Source organism: Sinocyclocheilus rhinocerous, unplaced genomic scaffold (genome assembly GCF_001515625.1).
Source record: "Sinocyclocheilus rhinocerous isolate Xijiao unplaced genomic scaffold, SAMN03320098_v1.1 scaffold200, whole genome shotgun sequence".
NCBI lineage: Eukaryota > Metazoa > Chordata > Actinopteri > Cypriniformes > Cyprinidae > Sinocyclocheilus > Sinocyclocheilus rhinocerous.
The window spans coordinates 15566-40626 of record NW_015641014.1 but is presented as its reverse complement, the minus strand read 5'-3'; the positions used below and the strand labels follow the sequence as shown (position 1 = coordinate 40626).

Here is a 25061-nt window from a genome sequence, read left to right as displayed (position 1 = left end):
GATTTTTTTGCACCCTCAGATTCCAGATTTTCAAATAGTTGTATCTCGGCCAAATATTGTCCTAACATAACAAACCATACATCAATGGAAAGATTATTTATTCAGCTTTCAGATGATGTATACATCTCAGTTTCGAAAAATGTACCCTTATGACTGGTTTTGTGGTCCAGGGTCGCATATGTATATTTACATGTATATTTATATTTATATATATTTTTTAATGTAACAGTCATACACGGTGTCAATTTTAACATTTTATAAAATAAATGTTAAAAAATGTAACGTTTATAAAAGTATATATAACATTTATTTTACAAACTTTTAATATTATATAATATATATATATATATATATATATATAAACTTACATTTTAAAAACCTATACAAGTGTATGTATATATATATATATATAAATGCAAAAATGCAAACTATTAATTCTACCATTTTTATTATTGCAAATTATTATATCGAAGATATTTTGTAGAATGTTAATAACCAAACAGTTTTGGTTTCCATTCACTTCCACTGTATTTTTTTGGCCAATGGGAACTAAGCTGTTTGGTTACCAACAATCTTCCAACTATCTTCTATTATAGAACGACATATGGGTGAAATTATGATTTGATTATCCTTTTAAATGTGTAAATGAGCTTATTTCATTTCTGAAAACAGCCAAGTGAAACCCATTTTTCCCCATCCTGTTATTCTGTGTCTTACCTTCAATGCCTAATCGAATCTTCTTCAGTCCTCTCTCCTTCAAAACAGACTTGGCGACGTCTCGGTTCTCAATGTATTTGAAGAAACGGTATAGTTTTGTGCTATATATAACTGCAGGACACAAAAACAAAACCATTATGAACTTGAGCAAAAATCACAAAAACACATTCCTTACAAACATACACTGATCTTTGCTACATCCTGTCTTTTCTGCCTAAAAACAAAAATCTGGCTTATGTTAGTGTATTGCTATGTGGTTGCTACCCATTTTATCATCTACAAGGTCAAAATCAAAACAGCACACAACAAGCTGCACAATTTAAGGTTTCATTCAATGTTCGTAGCTATAAGGACCAAAGGTGTTAAAAAACCACATGCACACACCACTAATGACCACAATCAATTCTCATAAATCCCCTGAGAAATGACCCATAATGCAGTAGCACTGTGATTGACACAGACATCAGTGTGTAACTGAGGTGCAGGTGAAGTGAACTGACTCTGTGAGTATTCCTCTCCCATCTGCGGCGGATACTCCTCATCCCAGTCCACCACGTCATCATCGGTCAGCACCACCACATGACACTCCCTCTCTCCGCTCTGAGCGCTGGCCACCATCAGAGGCAGCACCATCTCCTCCAGATAGCACTCAAACTGCCGCCGGGCGCCATCATTAGACAGCTCATGCATGAGTGCACCTGCAGCCGACAAGTTCCAGAGCGTTATTCAAATCAGCTCATTACGATTCAGCGGCTGACTTACTGATTCAATCCGGCCATACCATGACACATGCATGATTCTTTCAATTAAAAAAGCAATAATGTGAACGCTAACAATGCCATCAGCATCCAGTGACCCATATCTGACAATCACACCGGATACGGCACTGACCTACTTCTGCTCTCTCGTATCTACCATCCTCAGACATCCGTAACGCTCAGAATACCGTTCAGTTCCGCCATTGCGGTGACAATCAGAGCACATTCCGGCACAAAAAGACGAATCCGTTTAGTGCATTTGTCATGTTAATGAATACTCACTGAGGTCTCTGCATTTGATGGTGCTGTAGTCGAAGGCGATGCAAAGGTAATCACATGCCTCTCTCAGCTCTGGGATGGATATCCCATCAGGGCAGCGGATTATCCCTGATTTGTAGTAATCCTGCCGGTTAAAAGGGAGAGACGCAGAGGAAAAACAAACAGGCGGCCATTACTGAAGCAGCACTTATTCCAAAGAGAAGCAAATGGCTCCGATGCCAGATAGACACACACACACACACCCCCCCTGTTTTTCCCACTCTTCACACGCACTGATCCATTTAAAGCCAGCCAAACGTGGAAAGAGCTCAGCATACGGACAGCATGAAGACGCTCAACAAAACACTTCACTGAAAAAAAAGAGAAGGGTTCAATATGGCTGTTATTTCTGTAGTGCTGTCCTGATTTTTCCACTGAGCTGAGCCTCACGGTAGAAGCTTAACTCTTTCAGTGCCGCGAAGATGGGTTTGTAACGAATGCCAAGGTAGTCCAAATAAAGCTGGCCATGACATCCACATAAAATCCAGTTTTTCTCAGATTACACTGTTGTATACAAGATGTATTTATTTTTAAATATAAATATGCATCTATTTTTTATAGTACAAATTTATATTTGTACTATTATATTTGTACTATCAAATATTTTTCATAAACAGTCTGTTTAAAATGCAAAAAAAATGTTTTAACATTTATTTTAATTTTATTAAGACAATGCATTATTGCTGAGAAGAATGAAGTTGTTTTATTTTATTCTTTTTTTTAAAGTTATTTTTATGGTTTTTATTGAGATAGGACAGTAGAGAGACCACCGAAAACCTCGAGACGGACCTCAAGACGGGAATCAAACTCTATATGTCAACGCACTAACCACGAGGCTATTGGCGCCGATGAGAAGAATCATGCTGATTTGCTGCTCAAGAAAAAAAAAAATCTTATTTTTGATGTTAAAAACAGCTGGCTGCTAAATATTTTTGGAGAAAATGTTTCTGGCTTTTGAGAAATCAAAGTAAAAAAATATTTGAAATTTATTTGATTAACTCTAATAATGAATGGGTCTAATAATTCAATCAGGAGAGGGTTAAAATCTCTAGCTGCAACTTCATAAACTGTTGCAGAGTTTTATTTATTGCATTAACATTTATTGCTTGTGTATACTGATGGCTTATATATTTATATATAGCAGTCAACATTTGAAGTGGATCCAAAAAGTTCATCAAAGTTGTCCTAAGACAAGAACACATTTTGGTTTTAGGACAACTTTGATAAAAGGTTTTGATCCACTTCAATGTTGACTAGTGTATATAACATATATATATATATACATACACTGTATATATATATATATATATATACACATATAGATGCATACATTAATGTGTATTTATATAAACAAATATACACAGTACACACTATGTAAACACAAACTTTTATTTTGGATGCATTTAATCATGACAGCACTTTTGACTACATATATATTATAAATTATATAAATATAGTCTGTATAAAATGCGAAATATTTTTTCTTTAACATTGTTTGTGTACACTGATGGCTTATGTATATGTGTAAGAAATATGTAATATTTATTTAAATTTATGTACAACATAAATATATATATATATATACACACACACAACGCACAACTAGTGGATCTACATTCATAATTTAAAAAATAAAAACACTGTAATTTTAACGAAACAATCATCCAGCATCCAGACTATCCGTTTTATTAAGTATTAATTATTTTCAAGGTCAGTAGAGTGATCAGGCAGGAAAAGAATACAAAAAATGCTGACACGGACTCTGAAGATAATAAAGGAAACCAAAGAAACCAGACAGTGGGGAAAATGTTCTGCTGAGTTGCCATTTTTATATGTGTAATACATCTGCAAACATTACAGACTAACTAAAGTTGAAAAAGTGAAAAAGCATAATAGGACCCCTTAAACAAAACAGTGCGCTTTGTGCTGAAGTCATGTGAATTTTGATACTGCAGTCTAATCCGGCACTTAATCAATATGCGCTGCACTAGGCCAAAGAGATATTTAAAACCTCAATAAAGCTTTTAAAGCATAGTGCACTCACCAAAATGGCTCTGAACACGGTGGAGCTGATTCCCTCAGCAACCTCATACTCTCCCTTTTCATTAGGACGCGTGAAGTTGTGTTCCCGTCCAGATCCGAACATCCTTCAAGACAACGCCCATCAGTTATTTATTAAAACACTGACGTGAAGTGAATGGTTCTATTGAAGCCATAATGAACAGACAAATTGAAAGACGAGACTGAAGTTTATCCTACCTGCCGAGCATGGTGTTGGGTTGGGCAGTGAAGATGGATGGGTCGACCACAAAACGAGTGTTGTCTACAATCAGAGTGACTCTCTCGGCAGTCCTCAAATTGCGAGGGCCCTCCTTGACGTTTTCACACACGTAGATCATGTCGGAGCTGTGGGTTTTACCATGAGGTTCACCATAGAACAGGCTGGAAATGCATGCTTTCTGAGGCCTGGGACTCGTGGAGCGCGATGAGCAGCCTGAATCCCGTTCACGGTCTGAGCAAACAATACGGAAGTTAAGAAAGGAGTCAAACAAAATAAGTGAAGCCTCCCAGTACCGACATCAGTAAAAGCTATAAGCCATCAGTGTACAAACAATAAATGTTAATACAATAAATCAAATTCAGCAACAGTTTGTGAAGTTTCAGCTAGATAATTTAACCCTCATGATTGAATTATTAAACCAGAAAAAAAAAAAATGTATAAAAAAAAAAATAATAATAATTATGTAGACTACTGTTGAAAAGATTTTTTTTTTTTTTGAAAGAAATCAAAATGTTTAAAATGCTCAGCAAATTTGCATTAAATTCATCAAATAAATTTCAATTTTTTTTACTTTCTGTTTTCTCAAAAACAGAAATATTTTCTCCAAAATTATTAAGCAGCACAACGGTTTTCAAGATTTCTTTTTTTTGAGCAGTAAATCAGTATATAAGAATAATTTCTAAAGGATCGTGTGACACTGAAGACTGGAGTAATGGCTGTTGAAAATTCAGCTTTGCATCACAGGAATAAATTACATTTTAAAATATACTAAAATAGAAAGCAGTCATTTTCAAATGTAATAATATTTAACAACATTACTGTTTTGTTCAAGTAAATGCAGCCTTGATGAGCATAAGGTACTTCTTTCAAAAACATAAAAAACAATCTGACTGACCACAAACTTTTGAATGGCAGTGTATTTTATAACTAAATAAATAAAAATATTCATAAATATTTAAAAAATAAATTATAATTAATGTAGGATTAATATTAAAATAAGAATAGCATTTTGAAAGTTTTGAGAGAGTTTTAAATGGTACAGAATGAGCAACCCAAAGCTCACCGCTGAGGTGCTGGCGTATGGGTGAGGTGACGTTCCTGATGCAGGGGGTCAGCTGTCCTTCGCCTCTCTCGTGTGAAGAATCCCTGGAGCGATCACCAGAGCGCCGTCTCTCCCTGGGGTGGTCCAGGGGTCCTCCTCCACTGGCTCCGTGCAGGTTCATTTTGACCAGCTCTCCCTCCAGCTGAGCTCCACGCGGCTGACCACTGCCGGGAAAAGCCAACACACAGTCAGATACACACGTGAGCAATCGACTGCTGAGGGAGGGCTGGTCCGAGTGCATCTCTCCACAACGTGAGGAACCCACCGAGCGCCTACAATAAACTTACATGAACTCTGGGCTCTAAAAGAGATGCTGAGTGCAGGAAGTGTGATGACAGCAAAGCGCAATTTCTCACCGTTTCCTGCAAACCTGCTGCATGAAACAAAAGGACAGCAGCGCAGCTTCATTTTCAGCACAGCCTCATCTGTCAAGCCACTGCATTGACCTGTGTGATCACAGACGATTCATTCCCATTTGTCTTTATTTTATGCACATCACGTGCTGTGCTTGTGAGAAAAAGTGACTGGGGTTTAATTTTAACCTAATCCTTTCAGGCGACGGCCTATATTAAAGATTCAATACTTCTTATAATTTAATTTAGAAATCCAGGACAAAAAAAATCTGAAATATATCCACAGAAAGAAATATTCACAAAACTAGCCCTGGTTTCTTCTATTTTGTATTTATAACATAAATTGCACTGACAAAAAGCATTTTTTAAATAATAAAACTGAAATATATATTTTTATTATAATATTAACAAAGTAATCAGTGTTATTTTACTGTCAATGAGATACTATTATAGTTTTTATTAAAAATTAGAATTATTAATTTTGTATTAGTTTTATTTTTTTAATGTCTGAATGGTTTGAATTTGTTTTGTTTTTTTCGTTTTAGTACGTCAAGTTAAGCTAAATGAAAATGAGAAATGTTTCCTTGAGAACTAGATGAACTTAAATAGGTTTAAGGTTTTTAATACTTTATTTTATTTCAAGTAACAAACTAGTTTTAGTTTTAATTAACTATAACAACCCTAATAGTAATAATAATAAATAAATAAAGCTATAAAATACAAATAAATCCTTTATAAACCCAGACATCATTTAAAGCCTCCAGACTGCCTATGCCCAGACCAGGTGCTGTTCATTTTTTCTTGCATTAATACTCATTCCCCAGGGGGCTGAAACAGGATCATTACAAGACAGACGCCCTTGAAGTAAGGAGACTGGTGTGCAGCACAGACCAAAGCAGAAAACACAGTTAAAAAACACAGTCTTTGTGGTCTATGCCTCTTTCTTCCCCTGCACTGAAAAAACATAAAGGGTCCATTGAAGCGTGCACGGGCAGAATATTCTGTTTGAATAAATGATGAATAGGCTGGAAATAGGGCTTGTTTTATCCCAGCGAAAGTGCTGCCTAATATGGACCCCTCGATTTATTTCGACTCTCATGACTGCACCAGCCAAAAGCTTTGTGAACCCATTAACCAACCAGAGCGTGACTAGAGCCCACGGCACCACCATACTCAACAGCAGATACAAATTCAATAAGTTGTCCTGCTGTGTTCTGCTGCGAGTTTTCCCACCTGATGCAGAACACACATGCAACAATCTATAGCATCCCACCGATAAAATCAATGAAATCAGGTCTGTTTTAACATGCAATTTAAAGTGTGGTCACATCACCAATCACCAATATTTAACTTTAGGCAGCAAAACCCAAAACCTCTTTGCAAATGCATGTGTTTTCATGAATATGAACAGAAATTGAATGGAGTGCAAAGTCTAGAGTGACCTTTACAGTCCCTATCAGACGTAGATTGATCATTTTACAGATACTAACACATCTATTTTATCTAGAAATTTCCGACAGATGGCACCTAGTGGTGGGTCTCTAAAGAGTCATGACATGCTGTGTGTTTGATAGGAAACAAAGGTGTTCACAGATTAAGTAATTTTTGTTTTGTTTTCATAATTATTGAGAACCATTTATTCTCAAATAAAAATAAAACAAGACTTTTATGATTAACAGTTCACAAAACAATGCTTAACATAATATAATTTAGTAAATTAAGTAATATAATGGCTTAAATAATATATTGAGAATAATAGTCATTATTACTATTATTATTATTATAGCATCAATTAAACCATAAGAAAGATAATATTTACAAAATATTATTAATACTAATATTGGAACAATAAAAAATAAAAATTATATATATATATATATCAGTATATACACACACTCTAAAGGTTATTTTATTGTGTAAAACAGAATAAATAAATAATTAAAATAAAAAAATATATAAAAAATAATATAATGGCTTAAATAACATTAAGAATAATAGTTATTATTACTCTCTTATTATTATTATTATTATTATTACTACAAAGTATTATGAATACTAATATAAAAAAATCATTGTTATATTTAAATACCTATTGTTTTATTGCTATACTATATATATATATATATACACACACACATATATTACAATATTATATTAATTAAAAGAAAACAACTGATAATATAATGCAATGTAGTATATTGTGAGATTATGTAAAATAGAATAAATGGTTAAAATAATGGTTTGGGATATTGTTTATAAGACACTTTTATTGTTTAAAATACACCAAAATCACACTATGCAAACCATTGTACTCTCAACACTTCTCAGCTGCTTCCTCAGTCTTACTGATTGATATTTTAGCTGCCAAGATCCCAGCCATTAATGCAATGGTGAAACCTGAACTTCAGCTGCATCCTTTAAGTACCATCTGAGCAGTCTGATGACTCCCTAAGCAGCTCACACAGAAATTCATTCAGCACACAGGATGGGCTCATTCAGCTTCATATCAGAGTTAATTTTCACAGACCCACTGACAAACATGATTCCTATACAATTACAAGTCAAGATCATGTTTTGCTTCTCTATTGCATCAGCCCAGAAATGTGCCAGGCAGAAGTAGCCCACTACGAACTGAACTGAAGGCATGTCTGTGGTGTCTCCGCACCCCTTAGGGGACAAGATCATCATCTTGACAAGACAAGCCAATTGAAGATCTGTCTTTCTGTATGTCAATCAATACTAATAAAAAAGACAAAAAGACAAGTGCGGTTTAACTTGACTTTTGTCCCGGGCGCACAATCCGTTCTGTTACTTACAGAGAAAGTAGCATCAATAATTCAGCACACTGCTGACACCGCTCCTCTAATGTTTAACAGCAAGACAATGAGTTCCTGAAGCGCACTGCCTGCAGATATGCGTTCAAATGACGCATACAACTCATTTCTAAACAATAGAATATTTAATGAGGGAACTGCATCTGAAATAAAATCTATAAATAAAACTTACTACGCATTTTCTCAGGACTTTACTAAGCAAAACATCCCTCTTTTAAGACTCACTGACACAGTGAAGAGCGTCTACGTACCCGCCTGTCTTTAAAACAAAGCAGCAGGGCAGCAGCTGATGAATGAACGCACAAAGGACGCGCGCTCCTTCGCACAACGAAGACTTGCCAGGCGACTTAGCATCCTCGGGCATTACTTTCAAACTTCAGCATAATGCGAGCACTCCGGTGTAACTTGCTGCGAACACAGCCTCCAAATGCCGCTGTTTGGAAAGAAAGGACGCCCTCAGGTAGGACGGTAGCATAGTAACCTGACGGTGAAAGGCTGGTCGCTACTGTGGCACGCGGAGGCTGCCTCGATGACGTAGGCCGACACTTATAACATCTCCTGATACTGTAGATTCTCTCATGCACCACAACACGACGTGCTGATGAAAGAGATGGCGTGATGCGATGGAAAACGAACTCGGTGAACCTCGATCTCCGCAACCGCACGAGTGTTAAAAGCGTTTGTCAGAATGACCTTCTATTCTGAATATAGTACAAAACTCATTTAAAGGTGCAGACAAGTGAGTGTTGTAATGCACCATCTGTCGTCAATTCAAATCAATCGCTATATTTGTTTGATATCATCAGCGTATCCTTGTATAACCTTCACATATCCTTGACAATCAAAGGTGTGCTTGTAACAGACTAGATAATGAAATAAAATGATAAAAATCTGCTTTAGAAAAGCATGTCGTAAGCTGTGCTTTTTTAAACCCTTCCTTTCATTCATAAACAAAAGCTTTTATGGCCATTGTTTCCGACTCCATCCTTACAAGCTGTTAATTTCTCAACGGCCAGCAGGTGGCGCTGACACACAAAGGCGAGCAGGTTGTGCATTATGTGCATTGGTGCTCTCTATAGCCTTTTTCTCATTTAACATATGCAAAAACGATTAGAATGGTACCTTTTTGGGGGGGGGGGGTTTAAATCGTAGACTCAGATGCAAAAACGTGTGGCCATATATATATTTGAAAACTTGGTTGTGAGGGATAGAAGTACAGTGAATTTAATGGATTGTACTGATGTTTAATAACATACTGATAATGTTCAGCTGACGAAAAGTCTTTCTGAAAATACTGAAATAACTTTCAGTAGGCAAAAACTCCATAAAACAGTTTGTGTCATTATAAATACTGTAAGTTTATCTATGCCAGCCTCGTTTTTATCCACTTTAAATTCAAAGTGGCATCTAACCTGACTAAGGTCTAAAGTGAAAACAGCATTTCTGCAATGGCATTGCAAACGGACATTGATATCACTAAGATGGCACTTGCATTGATATCATAGATAGATAGATAGATAGATAGACAGATAGATAACCATATCAAACAGCGGCAGCGCTGATCAACAAAACATTACTGGTTACAGTAAATTGCAAATTTATGTAAAATTAGGCAAGTTGTTGCCCAGTAACTTTAGTATACTAATATACTATAAACAGGCCCTCATGATACAAGCACAGCAGATATATAATCTTCTTTCATAATACAAAATTCCCTAAAGAAATCAGTATACACACTGAAACAACCAGCATGATGCACAAAAACATACAATATAAACTAGGGCTAAGTAACGACACTCACTTCATGAACTGATTCAATTTCAATTCACAAACTCTTAATCGATTCGATTTCAATTCGTTTGGCTATTTATCAGTTACAGTACAGGTACAATATATCAAGTAATGCTGTAAACTATACAGGAAACCTTGTAAGTTGGTACATTACTATAATATTAAAGGTTAAAATGAACAACAGAGTCTAAATTCTATTTATTTAATAGTTATAGTAGGCCGAATGAACTATATCAATCAACCAGTTTTTATATATACTTTTTAAATGGTGTTATTTTTTTACTCCAATTTGTTAAAATTTAAACATTTAAATGGTGGCTGTCATGAAAACTGAAAATTATGTTTGGTGAAGTTTTGTTTACGCATTGACAATAGACAAAACAGAGCGATCTTGGAATCTAAAGAATCTACCTATTTAAGAATCTAATCTTTTTTTTCAGTTAATCAAAATGAAGATCAATTAAAATTGATTACTATTATCCACTCAGCCTCATATATTAACTATATAAATAATGGCTTTAGCGTTTTGGAGTGAACCACAATGAATTTAACTGTACAAGAACGTTTACATCCACATATTCAATTTCAAATACGTCTGACAGTGCAGTGTTTTTGAAGACAGACTTCAGAAAATCCATGCAGCAGGTGGACACTCCTATGACTGGGAATCTCTGTTATTATCCAGTCTTACCTTAAGTGTCTGCAGATTCTCCTAGACCGACATGTTGTCCTTTGATCCCAATTTTCTGAATCGCTAGAGTGGCTGTCATAAGAGATAGAACGTGCTGCCATCTCAGGAGTTTATATTACTGGACCGTTACGCCTTAAGGTCTCATATCCTAGCAGAGCAAAAAGAATTGAAACAATGTTTTCATTCTTTCTGTTGCCAAAACTTGCTATGATGCTTTTAATTTATTAATTTCATCTGTCCAAATGGCAGATTTTATGTGCACAAATAACTTGCATGAAAATTCAACTGTGGTTCGATTAAAATTTGTGTGTAATCTTAATTTTGAAACAACCCAAACGAATCATAAAATAAGAATCCTCTACAAATCAAATACGATTTTACTGGATAAAGTGAAATTCCTACAGGATTTTTTTGCATACGGATTTGATTTTTAGAGCCCTGCTGATATTGCGTAATGTTTACAAGAACTCTACTTGTTGTACTAGAATGTTTTTTCTTTTGGACAATTATAGTTGTAACATTTTTATTTTTTTCTTTACTATTCTATATATTAATAATATTTTTTTATTTTTTTTATTTTATATATTATATATATTATTAAATATATTATTATTATTATTCTTTAAGAAAAAAAAGTCGTGATCCTTCTGGTTCCGATTATTAAAAAAGATGGGAGATAATGTTCATAAGAAGTAGTACAATTCCACAAGTATTCGTTTAACTAACGTTATTTGATGAGCTAGTAAAAAAATAAAGTCTCCAAAAAGCCCACAAAACTGACCAAGTACTCCAACCTAGGTAACCTGGTTCACTAAGCTATCTAGTTAGCTTAAGTTAGCGTTTAAAAGTGAGCGCTAATCAAACACAAACGATCTCTCACCTGTTTCTGCTAAACGCTGAACTTTCTCCGCGTGGTGTACGTTTGAACTTACTGACAGAAGTGAATAATAGCTAGCATTAATTTACATTAGCTTGTTCTTCACCGTTAACGATGGGATACAATGTTGACAGATATGAAGATGCTACACGGCTAACCAAGGAGACAAGTTAACTAAGCTAAATATCGCGAGAAGAACACACGGGACGTCGTATTAGAAACCACCTTCACCTTCAGCGTACAATCAAAGCCACTAGAAGGCAAGCCTGCAACCATTAGCCGAAAAAGCGTAACGGCTAAAGCTAACACTTTCCGGTCTGGCAGTACGTGGGAAAAGAGACCAGAGGCCGTTTTGTTTGAATGGATGTCAATGGAGGAGAGGCTTCACTACGCTGAATAAACAGCCTTTTAGAGGAAACGGCTTATCATTTAATGAATCGACAGCCTGCTAATCTACAACATGTCTTACACTAAACAATACTTTTGGATTAAACTATTTTTAAAGTTTACCACGAAAACAAAATGCTGTTTTATAAGAGAAGTCACTGACTTTTTGCGACAGGGATACAGCTTACGGCACTTCCCTTTCATTCCTATGGTATCCGTAAACTGCGATTGAGTGTCGCACAACGCAGAATGAAAGTCAGACGGCAAGGCTGTAATGTGATTGGTTATTACGGCACACGTGATCCAAGTTAGAAGACCTAAGGTCTTCTATACGCTTTGCCTATAGTAAGATCATCTCTGGTACAATCAGCTGCTGTGGGGGAACACGCTGCTTTTGAGATATTTGCATTGCTGCCATAAAAGGCGTTCTACGAAAATAGAATGCAGAGAGTGCATTGAAATAATATTATATTTATATTATATAATATATATTAAGATATATAATATATATTATTAATAATATTATTTTAAATTATTACTGCAGAAATACAAGAAAAACGACAAAAGTAGAAGTAGAAATAAATTTAAAGAGCAGGCTAAATTTATTCCTAAATAACCAAGCCTAAATGTAAAGTGCGTGATGTGGGACATTTAACACAACAATGAACAGTGTTTTTTATCTTTATTTTACATTGTCATCATGAATAGAAGACACTCAAAAATGACTTTTTATCTGTTTTTTTTCTTAAAAAAAAAAAAAACATTTGGTCCGACTGCTCCTTTACTTTTTTCTGGGTTCAGTTAATAGATCTAGCCTATGTTACGATCAAATAACGAATAAATACATAAAAGAGCTTTGAGCTGTCACGGCTTAGCCGCTAAAAATGATGGAAACTACATAAAAAATATAAATACATTTTGTATAGAAAAAAAATAAATATTGTTAATAGAATTAAGGCTGAAAAGAATGGCTTGACTTCAGTCCCTGAGTTCACATGAATCAAATTCTGTTTTTACGACGGGTTCATAAGTTTTTCCAAAACTGCAATGATATCTTCTGCTTCCCTTGGATTTAGATCCTTCAGATTGGGAATGATATCTGAAAGAAGTCCTGTTTTCCCTTCGTTGTTCTTCTCTGAGGCCGTGTGGATTTCCCGAAGTTTCATCTGAAGCCAGTCTTGCCTCAGTTCCGCATGTTTATGCACCCCGAGGTTGTGCATAAGCTGGACTTCATTGATAGCCCTTTTGCTTTTTGATGAGAAAAAAAAATACATTATCATACATTTGAGCAAAAAAAAAATAAGTTTTTTACTGAATTGGAAAAATATTAGCTACAGTATACTTACCCCAGTGGCTTGCCATCTCCATGTGTTGAATAGAATAATATGCAGATGGAGAAAAGTACAACTGTTTTCTCCAAAAGTCCAAGATTGATGGAAATCATTTTATGAACCTTTGAAATAAAAATAAATGCGTTTATGGTAATAATAATTTAATTGGAGCAAAATTAGTATATAGAACTAAATATATAGCTAAGATAAAAAATAATACAATATTTACTAATACAATACAAACACAATTTAGACTCAACTCACCATTGCTGGGTATTAAGTAAGAGATTGCGGGAGTTCGTGCATCAGCCTATCAGTTCACATTAGAGTTGGTTCACAGTTCACAGGGTGAGCTCCTTATATAGCTCTGTGTCCATTGATGAGCCGCCTTCATTATTAGTGATGATGTCACCCCGTGCCTTGATGAAGAATGCGCGTGACAACACCTCTACAACACCACCAATAATTCAGCCCTCGTTAAAACCCGCCCTTGAATTTGAACTTACGTGCGTAAATTAGTGGTACAATTTCCTTAACTACCTAGCAATAATTACACAAACAAATACATATATATTTTTTATTTAATTCCAAAGGTGAAAATGACTTAATTTTAGTTTGGTACTGCTCAGTTATTTAAATCAGGTAGTAAATTATTTATATTCTATTCTATTCTATTCTATTATCTTATACATATTATCTAATTTTAATTTCAGGATGTTTGCTGTATGTGTATGATTTTGTATGATTTTATTAACCTTCAAGGCTGCATAAATTGTACATATAGATTTTTTTTCTTTTCTGAAATAGTTGCATCCACCTAGACCAATAAAAAGTTTTCCGGATTTTCTCTGAAAATGTACAGAAAAGGTATTAATTTACTGCAACTATGATAGCAGCTGCTACGTGTACATGTTTTCTCTATCAGGTGGTAGTCCAGCCAAAGAACCTGCTGCAGTCACAGGTGTCCAGAGGGGCACCCGGGGAGGTGGACGGCTCTGTCCTACTTTTATGGCAGATTAGGTAACTATGAGCGAAGTTTTCTAAATGTAGCCCAGGAATAGCTATGTCATGACACAGAGAGTGTGTTTGGGTACCTAAACAGGTCTGACCCATAGATCTTATCTCGTGGTGTGGTTAGGGTTTCTCTCCGAGCTATGGGCTTCTGACTCAAAAAAAAATAGGGTATGATGACATACGAGGCAATAAGCATCACTTCAGTCTGTAAATTATAGAGGACCTGAGAGATCGTCACCCAATATCTATGTTTTATGCAATAACCAGCAAAGTGCATGTAAGCTGTATCGAATACTGCTTATTCTAGAAATGTTCACTGTATCTTGTGCATTGCACCTGTCCATGAGCTACTGTTTCATCCTTTGGCATTCTGTAAAACAAACTTCGCAGGTGGTAAGCAATTAAAGTTGTTTACATACCAAATTCACAAGATTTATGGCTGACAAGGCCCGCAAGTTGAAGATGTTTGACCCCATCCCGGTCTTTTGCAGTACTGTGTATGGGCTGAAGTGTGCATGGCCTGTTTAGATGACACCCACCAAACAAATAGACCTTTGACCCTTGCAAGAGATCCCTAGCACAGTCCTAACAATCCTCAGCAGTATTTAGACCCTTTGGAGGCAGGAGGGGGGACCTTTCAACCCCCGAACTGTAGTTCTCATTACCTCATGCTTTATCGATGCGGATCATGTCATCAGCAGTGTGTGTTACCACTACACATGATTATTCAGGAGAATTCAGGGGGAGATATCAAGTCACCTAAGGACACCCAATGCAGTCATGCCACAGGTGTAAAAGCCATGCTGGTCCTTGTGACACAATGAACTGAATCTATATTAAGTGCCATCATGTGGCTATTTTTGGTCTTTCTCAAGGTTTATTGAGTGGTAAAATGTTTATTATGTGGGTTGATTTGAACACAACATTTGATATCCAAAATGAATGGCGACATATGTTAATAACTGGCACCTGAAAGCATCTGACAACAGGTGACACATTCAACATTTTTAAAAGCAGGTATTATCCTAAAATATTGGTTCTGAAACATTTATAGTCATATTTTAGAAAATGTAATTTGTGTAACATTATTTTTATAGTGATTTTACTGTTTTTTCCCCCTGATGTAGCACATCAAAATACAATGCAACAAGATTAGCGTTTTATTGGAAATTTTTTTTTTTAGATGCTTGGAAGACGGAAATAATAGAATAGAATAGACAGGTCTGATATGTATTTTTGTATTTACTGCTATGATACATAGTATACAGACAGAAAATATGTACAATGTGCAATGTATTAGAATAGAATAGAATAGAATAGAATAGAATATAGACAGGTCTGGTGTGTAATTTTGTATTTATAATTATGATACATACAGTAGTATAAACATAAATGATATACAATGTGCAGTGTATTAGAATAGTCAGAATAGAATAGAATAGAATATAGACAGGTCTGGCATGTATTTTTGTATTTCCTGCTATAATACATAGTATAAAGACAGAAAATATTTACAATGTGCAATGTTTTAGAACAGAATAGAATATAGACATATCTGGAATGTATTTTACTATTTACAGCTGATACACTGTATAAACACAGAAAAGCTGTACCATGTACATGTACAATGTATTAGAATAGAATAGATTAGAATAGAACAGAGACAGGTCTGGTGTGTATTTTTGTATTTACAGCTATGATAACAAATTATGTACAATGTTTAGTGTATTAGAATAGAATAGAATAAAATAGAATAGAATAGAATATAGACAGGTTAAGACGTGTATTTTTGTATTCACAGCTATGATACATAGCATAAACACAGAGAAAATGTACAATGTGCAATTTACTATACCAACCAAACAGAAAATAAATAACACAGTGTGCTAATACACAAAGAAAATGCTGTATGCAATATAATTTACAGAACAAACGATAAATAAATCATATAAAAAGCACAATAAATATTACAACATTGTAGCAAAAAAAAAAAAAAGTAAATGTATTTTAAAAAGGTTTTGTGAAGAACTAAATAAAAATGTATGTCTTTTCTTTTGCGAATAAGCCTTGAACTTGGTGACCTTTTTCAACTAGTGACGCTGGTTGATTTAACCTTACGTAGCTTCAAAGAAACTGTTTAAGGAGCGGAAAGACATCAGTAACACATTTAATGCAGGTTCACATGCGATATTCCCACTGGTCCGTAAAAAGAATGGCAGTAAAAAAATAATTTTAGCTGCTGCTTGCTGACGCGATAGACCACGGAAGCCATTTCTAAGAAGAAAAGCTACAAAAAGCGCCCTTTATGTGAGAAAGGGATTTATCCAGCAGTGAAAATAGTTGCCTGACAAGCCGAGTGACGCACAGAGCACTGATGCTTATTCATGAATGGACTGAAGATATAAAGGTTACGTAGCTCTTCGTTGTCACAGTAACGGCGTGATTTATGAAATGGCACATTTTCAGTACACACCACTGCGAACAGTTTTTCTTAGCAGTAATTGTCTTTATACGTCGTTTGTTTTTAGAATGTATTTTACATTATTTTTTTATTAGATACATGCTGTTCATAAATGCTCGAAAATGTCGATACGTACAGAGCATGCGCAGTCGGCAACACACTGAAGCGGTAATTGGCGGAAAAATAGGAGAGTGTAATTTGTCAATGAGCAAAATAGGTAAGTACATGACAGTTTTCCTTTTGGTTTAGGGTCAAAACACAAGAATACACGAAATACTTTTAAATGAAATGCACTTGGTCATATTTAGTCGCAAAGGACGAGCAGTTAAACAAGCTGCTTTCTGTAGCAGAAGTCGCTGAGTATCTGTGGAGAATGACGTCGCGATGAACTAAGTGTTAAACTGTAGCGTTCAACTTTAGCTACAGTTTCTCAACAAATGCAACCACAAGTCTGCTCTCCTCATTACTGTTACTGTTTCTGCACTGACTTTTAAGTTCCTGCCTGAGAGGAAAGGTGACCTGCTATATCAGGTAAGAGTTACACAAGATTTGGAACATAGTTGAAAAAATGATTCCACATTTGAATTAAATGCGTTTGTTTTCACATTGACAGGTGTTACTTGGGAAAAGAAACAGGACAAATAGGAAAGTTCACTCTGGCGAGGCATGTGAGTATTCACAAAAAATTATACTACATAGTCAACAACTGAAGTGGATCCAAAACCTTTAATCAAAGTTGTCCTAAAACCAAAATGCGTTCTTGTTTTAGGACAACTTTGATTAACTTTTTTGATCCACTTCAAATGTTGACTACTGTGTAACTTATGATAGAGCCTTCAGACCCCCCCATATTAGGTTACATAATGGTTTGTTGCATTGCACCAGGCATATTAACCATGCATGTACATAGCGATAAATACACATTATGTAAATACATATTTATATTTATAGTTTTACATATGTGCATATCTGTACACTGCCGGCCCAAATAATTAATATTAATACATTTGAATGATTTTGAAAGAACTCACCAAGGCTGCATTGATTTGATCAAAATACAGTAAAAACTGTAATATTGTGAAATATTACTGCAATTTAAAACAACTGTTTTCTTTTTAAATATGTTTTAAAATGTAATTTATTCGTGTGATGGCAAAACTCAATTTTCTCCATTATTACTCCAGTCTTCAGTGTCACGTGATCCTGCAGAAATCATTCTAATATGTTGATTTGGTGCTCAAGAAGCATTTAATATTATCACCAATATCAAAAACAGTTGTGCTGCTTCATACTTTTGTGGAAACCGTGATACACAACCATTCAAAAGTATGGGGTATGTAAGATAAAAAAAGAAAAGAAAAACTTATTTGGCAAGAATGCATTCAATTATTCAGAAGTGATAGTAAAGACATGTATAAGGTATACATATTTATTATTTTAGATTTATTATTTCAAATAAATGCTGTTCCTTGGTATAACATTTTATTAATCAAAGAATCCTAAAAAAGCTATCACCATTTCCAGTAAAATATTAAGCAGCACAACTGTTTTCAACATTGATAATAATAAGAATTGATAAAATAACCAATGTGCTTTGTTGTTACTCTTTGATTTTGTAAAGGAAATGGCTTCTCTCCCAACAATGAAGAACATTCCCAATGTAGAAAATGCCTTTAAAGCATCCAAGAAACACAAAAACAAGAAAATTAAAAAGGAAAAAAAGGATAAGAGCAAAAAGCATGTGCCTGACTTCTTGTTGCACGACGTCTGCCATGAGGCAGTGTTAACACAAATGCAAGAGACTAAGAAAAGAAAAAAGCCAAAGAAGAAAATCAAACCGAAGGAAGACTTTCAGCAACCTAAATTAAATAAACAGCTCAAACAACCTGAAGATACGCACCGAACTCAGCCCATCATCTGCATCTCCCCTGATCAGGAGACACCACATTCAACTGAGAAGGAGTGTAATAGAAGCGTGAAACGTATAAAGAGAGTCAATTTCAACTTGCCACCTGAGCAGAGCCAAGCTGCAAAGACAAATAATGAAGAATTTGGAAAGAAGCAGCTGGTCGGTGAAAGCAGCTTGGAATCCAGCACAGCTGAAGAAATAAACAGCCAAGACCTGTTTATTACACAGAAATCATTCTTGGATCCATATGTGGAGATCTCCAGCAGCTCAAGCTCCAGTGCGGGCACTACCATGAAGGCGCCAGAGAACCGCTCATGTAGTTTAACTGCTGAAGCAACCACTCAAACCGAAAACTTCTTTACCCTCCCAGCACTCTCCACTTCTCTCAGGTTTCAGCAGCAGCAGAACACGTCCAAAAGCCTGGAGGAACCGGTAGACCTGAGCCTGCCAAACAGAACAAGACAAAGGCACGGCCCAAAACAATCCACTGTAGATTCTGCGAAACCACCCATGCTGAAGATATCAGGCTCATCGAGTGAAGACGGCGATACGGTGCCCAAGGCCAAAGGTGATCTGCTCCAGCTGAAGGTCATCCAGACCCGCTTGAACGAGTCTTTCTTTTTTAAGGTGAAGGGTGAAGATTCTCCGAAGCCCATGTGCCCTTTGATGAAGCTCACGGAAAGTGTTGAGAAAAGAACGAAGAAGTAAAATCCGACTAAGCTAAGATGTTACAAATTCATGATGAAAAAAAATGCAGAGTTCTGTGCACACAGCTTTGTTATTTGCAGTTTTATTCTGTGTTTTACATTGTTTGCTTCAATGTTTATTCAGTGTTATTAAATATGAATGTTCACGGTTTGTTTACAAGCAAGCATTGTTCACAAAAATTCCTACAATTAAAACAGTCTCACGGTTTTACAGTTTTAATTGTGTCTAAACAGCTTGATTCCCATCCACTTCCAAAGGTGAAAGAAAACATAAACAGGAATTGTTACTGGCAGCAGCAGGCTGTAAAAACACACGCTGCTTGCACTCGTACAGCCTTGAGGGAAATTGTCATCCACGGTTGCTGAGTAAAACAGTCCTGACAAGGATATCAGTGGCACAAGAACAGTCACTGTAGACAGGGAGAAAAACATTGTGGCAGAAAATGAACAATGAAATATTTGCTTTATAAACTCAAGATTCAGTGGGTTTTTCAGTCGCTCCGCTCTTATGGATCATTCTTGCATCTTGTGGGATCATGTTAGGAATTCCATCAATGACGGGATATGCGATACCAAGCTCTTCGTTTATTAATTCGTTGCTCCTTTCGTCGTACCTTGAAAAAATCAGAAGCAAATACATGTATCAGTATTATTGATAATGATAATCTGAACATCCCTTACAAAGATGTATCACGTTAAACATATTTAATATTACAGTTACTATAAACCACACTAAATGAATATGGGATCTCCTTATATAAAGCAGAATGTCTTTCAGATTTCTTTGTAATTCTGTAGCATTTTTCACAAAATAATATTTAATTTTATACACATACAAATAGGCTATATATATATATATATATATATATATTATTTATATATATGTATAAGCAAATTATACATAATAAAACATTTTTAAAAAGTACCTATATTTGTCAGAAGAAAATGTATGTATTAGTATTATCGATAATCATAATCTGAACATCCCTTACAAAAATGTATGAAAAGTTTATGAAAAAATAGTTACAATAAAAATAACAGTATTAATTGAATTACTACAAAACCCATACTAAATTAATGAAATCTTCATATAAAGCAGAATGCTTTGCAATGTGTAATTCTGTAACATTTTGCCTCTCTTTTTTGAAAGTAGATTTTAAAATTAGTTTAATTTTAATGCAAAATTATAATAACATTTATGATAATAGTAAACGTTTTTATTCATTTATAAAATAAGTAATAAATGATAAAAATAATAACTATGATGTTTGTCAGTAGTAGTTATACCAAGGTAAAAAGTTCGTTATGGAAATTTATCAACTGGTGTTATATGAGATCATCACTGCTATATAACTACTGTAAGTTACGTGCCATCATAAGGTAATAATATTATGCATGATGAACAATCACACCTCAGGGGTTTTTTGGACAGTGGACACACAAGAAACTCAAGCAGAGACTCATCAAACGGCTGACTCTGGCTGTCCTTCACTGCATCGCTGCGGCTGCGTTGTTGTCCTCGGATCTTCACGGCGCTCACGGGACGCAAGAGTGACAGGACGCTCACAGATCTCTGCACGCTAAACACTCCAGTGGCAAGTGTCCTCAATGCATGAGACATATCCGAAGACAGCTGTATGGATAAAAAACGAAACTTGTTTCACCCGTTTGACAGACGCCAACAGTGAACCGGAAGCGCTGAACCAGTCGCGTTTGTAAACGTGTCCCCTGATCTTTTACATTCGTGAGATGGTTCTTCTTCTTCTTCTTCTTCTTTGGGTTTTAACGGCAGCTTGCATCCTTAACGTTGCATTACTGCCATCTTCTGGTTCTAGTTATTTCCCACATACTTTAGTCATCATATTCTTGTCATGAGTCCCGTTTTAGTCAGAAAGCAAATCAAATATTTAATTCCTTGTTCACTCCTACTGCAGTCCATTATATTCTTTACTCCACGTCCTGTTAGTCCTATTTTTTCCATGTCATTTATCATATCCATCCTCTGTAATTCATATTTTGAACAATTAATAAGCACATGTTCTACAGTCTCAGGTATTTGGCGCTGGTCACAAAACCCAGTTGGATGTTTTCCCATAATATGAAGAGTGCTGTTTAATTTATTATGCCCTATTCTTACTCTGGTCATAATAGTCTCTTCTCTCCTGTTTCCTCCCTTATTATCCACAGTGCCAACTCTTTTTTTAATCAAGTATAAATGCACATGTCTATAAAATCCACTCACCAAATCAACTTGATTGTTTGCTATTTTGGTCTGTAATACCTCCAAATCCACTATTGGGCCATATCACAGTTTTACAAAACTCCTTTCCATATACTCCCAGGTCACGTGCAGCATCATCTCCTGTCCAACCCGTGAGATGGTTCCGGTGGCAAATTGTTCTATATATTAGGTTAAACAGAAATATCATTCATTACAAAAATAATCATATATCTGATTTTACATGGTCTGCACAGGACAAAGAACACTCTTTAGCAAGAAAATGGATGCAGATATTTTGAAATATATAATTCATTTAGGTGTTAGGACAGACATAATTAACCACCATAATGACATGTAGGCTATTATTGCATTGATCAAAATAATAATACAAAATTAAAGTAATAATACAAACAATGTAAATGAATAATGTAAACTACTACTAAGCTATTGTTACTGATAAAAATAACAATAATAGGCTATTTCAGCTGGCAGTGAGCCATTAATTTAGGTTTAAGACAAATAACTAACAACAATTGTCATATAATGACACTGTTTTTCTTTTGCATCACACGCATTTTATTATTATTATTCATTATTCATAGATATTATATAAATAATTGTTATTCTTTTTATCTGCATCGATAATAATGAAAAACGAATAATAAAAGAGTTTCGTAATATATGTAAACTAATAATCTAAACTAGATCTAAAGAAGAAGACCAAGAATTGCATGTGATGCACAAGGAAAAAAAAGGAATTGTGATAATAGTGGAATTATGTCACACTACTAAATTAAATTAAGGGTTCACTACAGACTGCATTAAATACCGATTATATCAAGAGAAATAAATAATTATAGAAATAACGTGTTGGTTCCAAGGAATCATAGAGGAATGCATTTAAGCATTTGAAATAGAATTATTGGATAGAATTATGACATTTTATGCCTTATTAAACGAAATAATATATTGAAAGCAGCGTGTGGCGCTCTTGCCTAAAGCATTGTAAAATAGAAAACGAACCGGAGAAGCTGAAGAGATTATTCATGAACAGCAGATGTCGCCACTGAACTGTGTGTTTAAAAAACCCTACCAACTCTTGCAGCACTGAAAAAAAAAAAAAATTTTTTCAAGTGCTTGTTGTGAAACAAGCTGAGACTTAAATTAAAGGCAGAAGCTGCCAGGAGTGGAGAAGATATCTGTTAAGATCGTATTGTAAACAAAGTATTGCAGGTGCGTATGCAGTGATACAAAATATAGTATAAACAAACAGATTGTATATTGGCTATTTCACTGGGCCTGTGATTTTGAGTGGCTCTCAGAAGACTCATTCACACAAACAACAGACTCGTGCAAAAGTCAAGCATCTGACCAGCCTTCTGATGTCCAGAGGTAGTTGGATCCTCCTCAGAACTGCCCTCTTGATATCAGAGCTATTCTTCAAGAGTCTCAAGAGCAGTTCTGGTTATTCATCCAGCTGGTTTCTCAAGACTTGTCCAGGGTTTTGTCAGGGGTTTATTTCTTTGGCATGTGCTGTAGTGGCAGATCTCTCGCTCAAGGCAGGCAAGGTTTACTCAAAGTTATGGAGGAGACAATATTGGCCATGCCATGTTTGTGTGTATTTCCACCAAAAACACAGAAAGGGACACATTCCCCCCAATATCCCTACACTGCCAAATTCAAAGCTGTTTCGTGTCAATTTTTGTAGTGTTTTGAGCTGATGGAAGAGAAAGAGCTGGAAAGAAGCTCATGAGCACCAGAGACCGCAGTTCACTGACCTGCCAAGCATGTCAAATGAAACAAACCTGCTCCAGGCCAAAGTCAGGACAGACGGCATTGTGGGTAGGTGCGCTCTTCATTGCATTGAACGAATCGATTGCCTCAGCCATGTGAAATCTGACTATAGCCTCTTGCTCTTCTGAAAATGTTTACTTCTGTGTCTGGGACCTAAGAGCTGATCACTGGAAAAACAAAAACAGAAAATGAATTGAAAATTAACTGAATTTAAAGTTGAAAATGTGTGTTACTTGATTAAGAAATCAAAGACAATTTATGAATTATAAGATAATCAAGGTTTGATGTGCATAAAAAATCCATTACATTTACCTTGTTTCATTTTCATAAGTTGGTTAACCTTAATTATTGCTGAAATAACACATTTCTTGTTAAACATGTCCTCTATGTTTGAAAAATGTGTTGAATGCATAAAAAGAGGCAAACCTTAGGTTAGTTATGCAAATGTCTGTCTGAGCCTAAGGGCTCTTGCCTTCGGCTGTGATTTTTATCTTCATATTAAACTGGGCTAACATTGCAGATCTCTAGTGTGGTCTTTACTAAAAAACTAAAACAATTTGTTCTCCGTCAACTGATGGCAATTAGACAATTTTGCTATTGCCTTCTGTTGCCATTTCCAGCCAGCATCCTTCAGAAATGGTTTCACAGTTGCTAGTGAATCCAGTTAATCAAGCTTGAACTCTTTTCTGCTCCATTATCTACCACAGCATGAATACTGAGCAACATATGATTGTGTGAACTGTCATTATTTCCTTTTGTTTCAGTTTCCATTAATGCAGATGGTGCCAATAGCGAAATATACAAACGAACAGCAATATGCTTCTTGAAATGTCTGAGTGGGCCAGTGCGTGCCAGCTAGGACTGGCTAATTTCTTGCCCATGAAAGAGAATTAAAAACCAAACGCTTTTACCTCATTTAATGCAGCTGAATTTAAGGACTTCATTCTCGTTTTTAGTATTTGATATTTTCAAGATATGGAACTGTCGGTTCAATAGGAAACACCTTCATTTACATTAAGGATACACATTAAAACACAGGCCTATAATCAAACATTAAACCCAGAGGTTTCAGCCTTCTGGGTGTGAATTAAAACATTCCAGCAAGTCCGTGAAAAAGATATGAAAAGTTTTCTTATATTTTCATGCCATTTTGTAGCTACAAAATTAACATTTGCTAATGTATATAAGGTAATAATGTTAGCTAATGTTCTTAATTAATGTACTTAATCTTAATTAGTTATTATATAGTGTTTCTGAGAAAATATTGCTTTTTATACTCTTTTAGAGATTTCTGTGGTGGTCTATAGGATCTTAGCTCCTGATAATAAAAAAAAATAGTCCATTAAGGTGAGGTAGGGCCTACGTATTAGCGAAATTTCGTAGGCAAAAAAAGTCCATTGTTCATTGTCAATCCACCTTATTTTTCCCGTTACAGCAGGCGTGGCCATTTGTAAATGTAATGTGTCTGGCTTCCGGTCTCATCGCGTCCAGCTATTTTTTGCTGTACAAAACCAC

General features: G+C 35.3%; 4 protein-coding genes across 11 annotated transcripts in view; 1 reads left to right on the top strand and 3 right to left on the bottom strand.

Moving 5' to 3' along the window:
- The window catches only part of btbd10a (BTB (POZ) domain containing 10a), a 14482-nt gene extending 2190 nt beyond the window's left edge, over positions 1–12292 (bottom strand). The window contains exons 1-8 of one of the 5 annotated variants that reach the window (XM_016569677.1): positions 11726–12026; positions 10846–10993; positions 5138–5340; positions 4053–4305; positions 3838–3940; positions 1758–1878; positions 1218–1415; positions 718–828 (exon numbers count right to left, since the gene is read on the bottom strand). In XM_016569677.1, coding sequence (XP_016425163.1) covers positions 718–828; positions 1218–1415; positions 1758–1878; positions 3838–3940; positions 4053–4305; positions 5138–5340; positions 10846–10946 — 1090 coding nt within the window. In that variant the 5' untranslated portion in view covers positions 10947–10993; positions 11726–12026. Of the gene's footprint in view, positions 1–717; positions 829–1146; positions 1416–1757; positions 1879–3837; positions 3941–4052; positions 4306–5137; positions 5341–8614; positions 9311–10845; positions 10994–11725; positions 12027–12272 lie in introns of those variants that run through there. The other 4 variants (XM_016569680.1, XM_016569678.1, XM_016569681.1 and 1 more) reach the window with 4 other exon arrangements.
- A 554-nt stretch (positions 12293–12846) lies between these two features.
- Positions 12847–13763, bottom strand: pth1a (parathyroid hormone 1a). The gene is made up of 3 exons (XM_016569878.1): positions 13705–13763; positions 13456–13562; positions 12847–13357 (listed from the first exon to the last, which is right to left on the bottom strand). The coding sequence occupies exons 1-3, from the start codon at positions 13705–13707 to the stop codon at positions 13123–13125; spliced, it is 345 nt and encodes a 114-aa protein (XP_016425364.1). The 5' UTR covers positions 13708–13763; the 3' UTR covers positions 12847–13122.
- Positions 13764–16602: 2839 nt separating this feature from the next.
- LOC107753521 (uncharacterized) lies at positions 16603–19743 on the top strand. 4 transcript variants are annotated; one of them, XM_016569674.1, is made up of 4 exons: positions 16603–17132; positions 17411–17446; positions 17529–17583; positions 18537–19743. In XM_016569674.1, exon 4 carries the CDS (start codon positions 18540–18542, stop codon positions 19530–19532), a length of 993 nt encoding a protein of 330 aa, XP_016425160.1. In that variant the 5' UTR covers positions 16603–17132; positions 17411–17446; positions 17529–17583; positions 18537–18539; the 3' UTR covers positions 19533–19743. The 4 variants fall into 4 exon arrangements, with proteins under 4 accessions (XP_016425160.1, XP_016425159.1, XP_016425158.1 ...); XM_016569673.1 differs by having other exon boundaries at positions 17336–17446; XM_016569672.1 differs by having other exon boundaries at positions 17266–17446.
- Positions 19744–19922: 179 nt separating this feature from the next.
- Positions 19923–21300, bottom strand: pyurf (PIGY upstream open reading frame). Its single transcript, XM_016569675.1, has 2 exons — positions 20944–21300; positions 19923–20145 (listed from the first exon to the last, which is right to left on the bottom strand). The coding sequence occupies exons 1-2, from the start codon at positions 21150–21152 to the stop codon at positions 20004–20006; spliced, it is 351 nt and encodes a 116-aa protein (XP_016425161.1). The 5' UTR covers positions 21153–21300; the 3' UTR covers positions 19923–20003.
- Positions 21301–25061: the final 3761 nt, after the last annotated feature.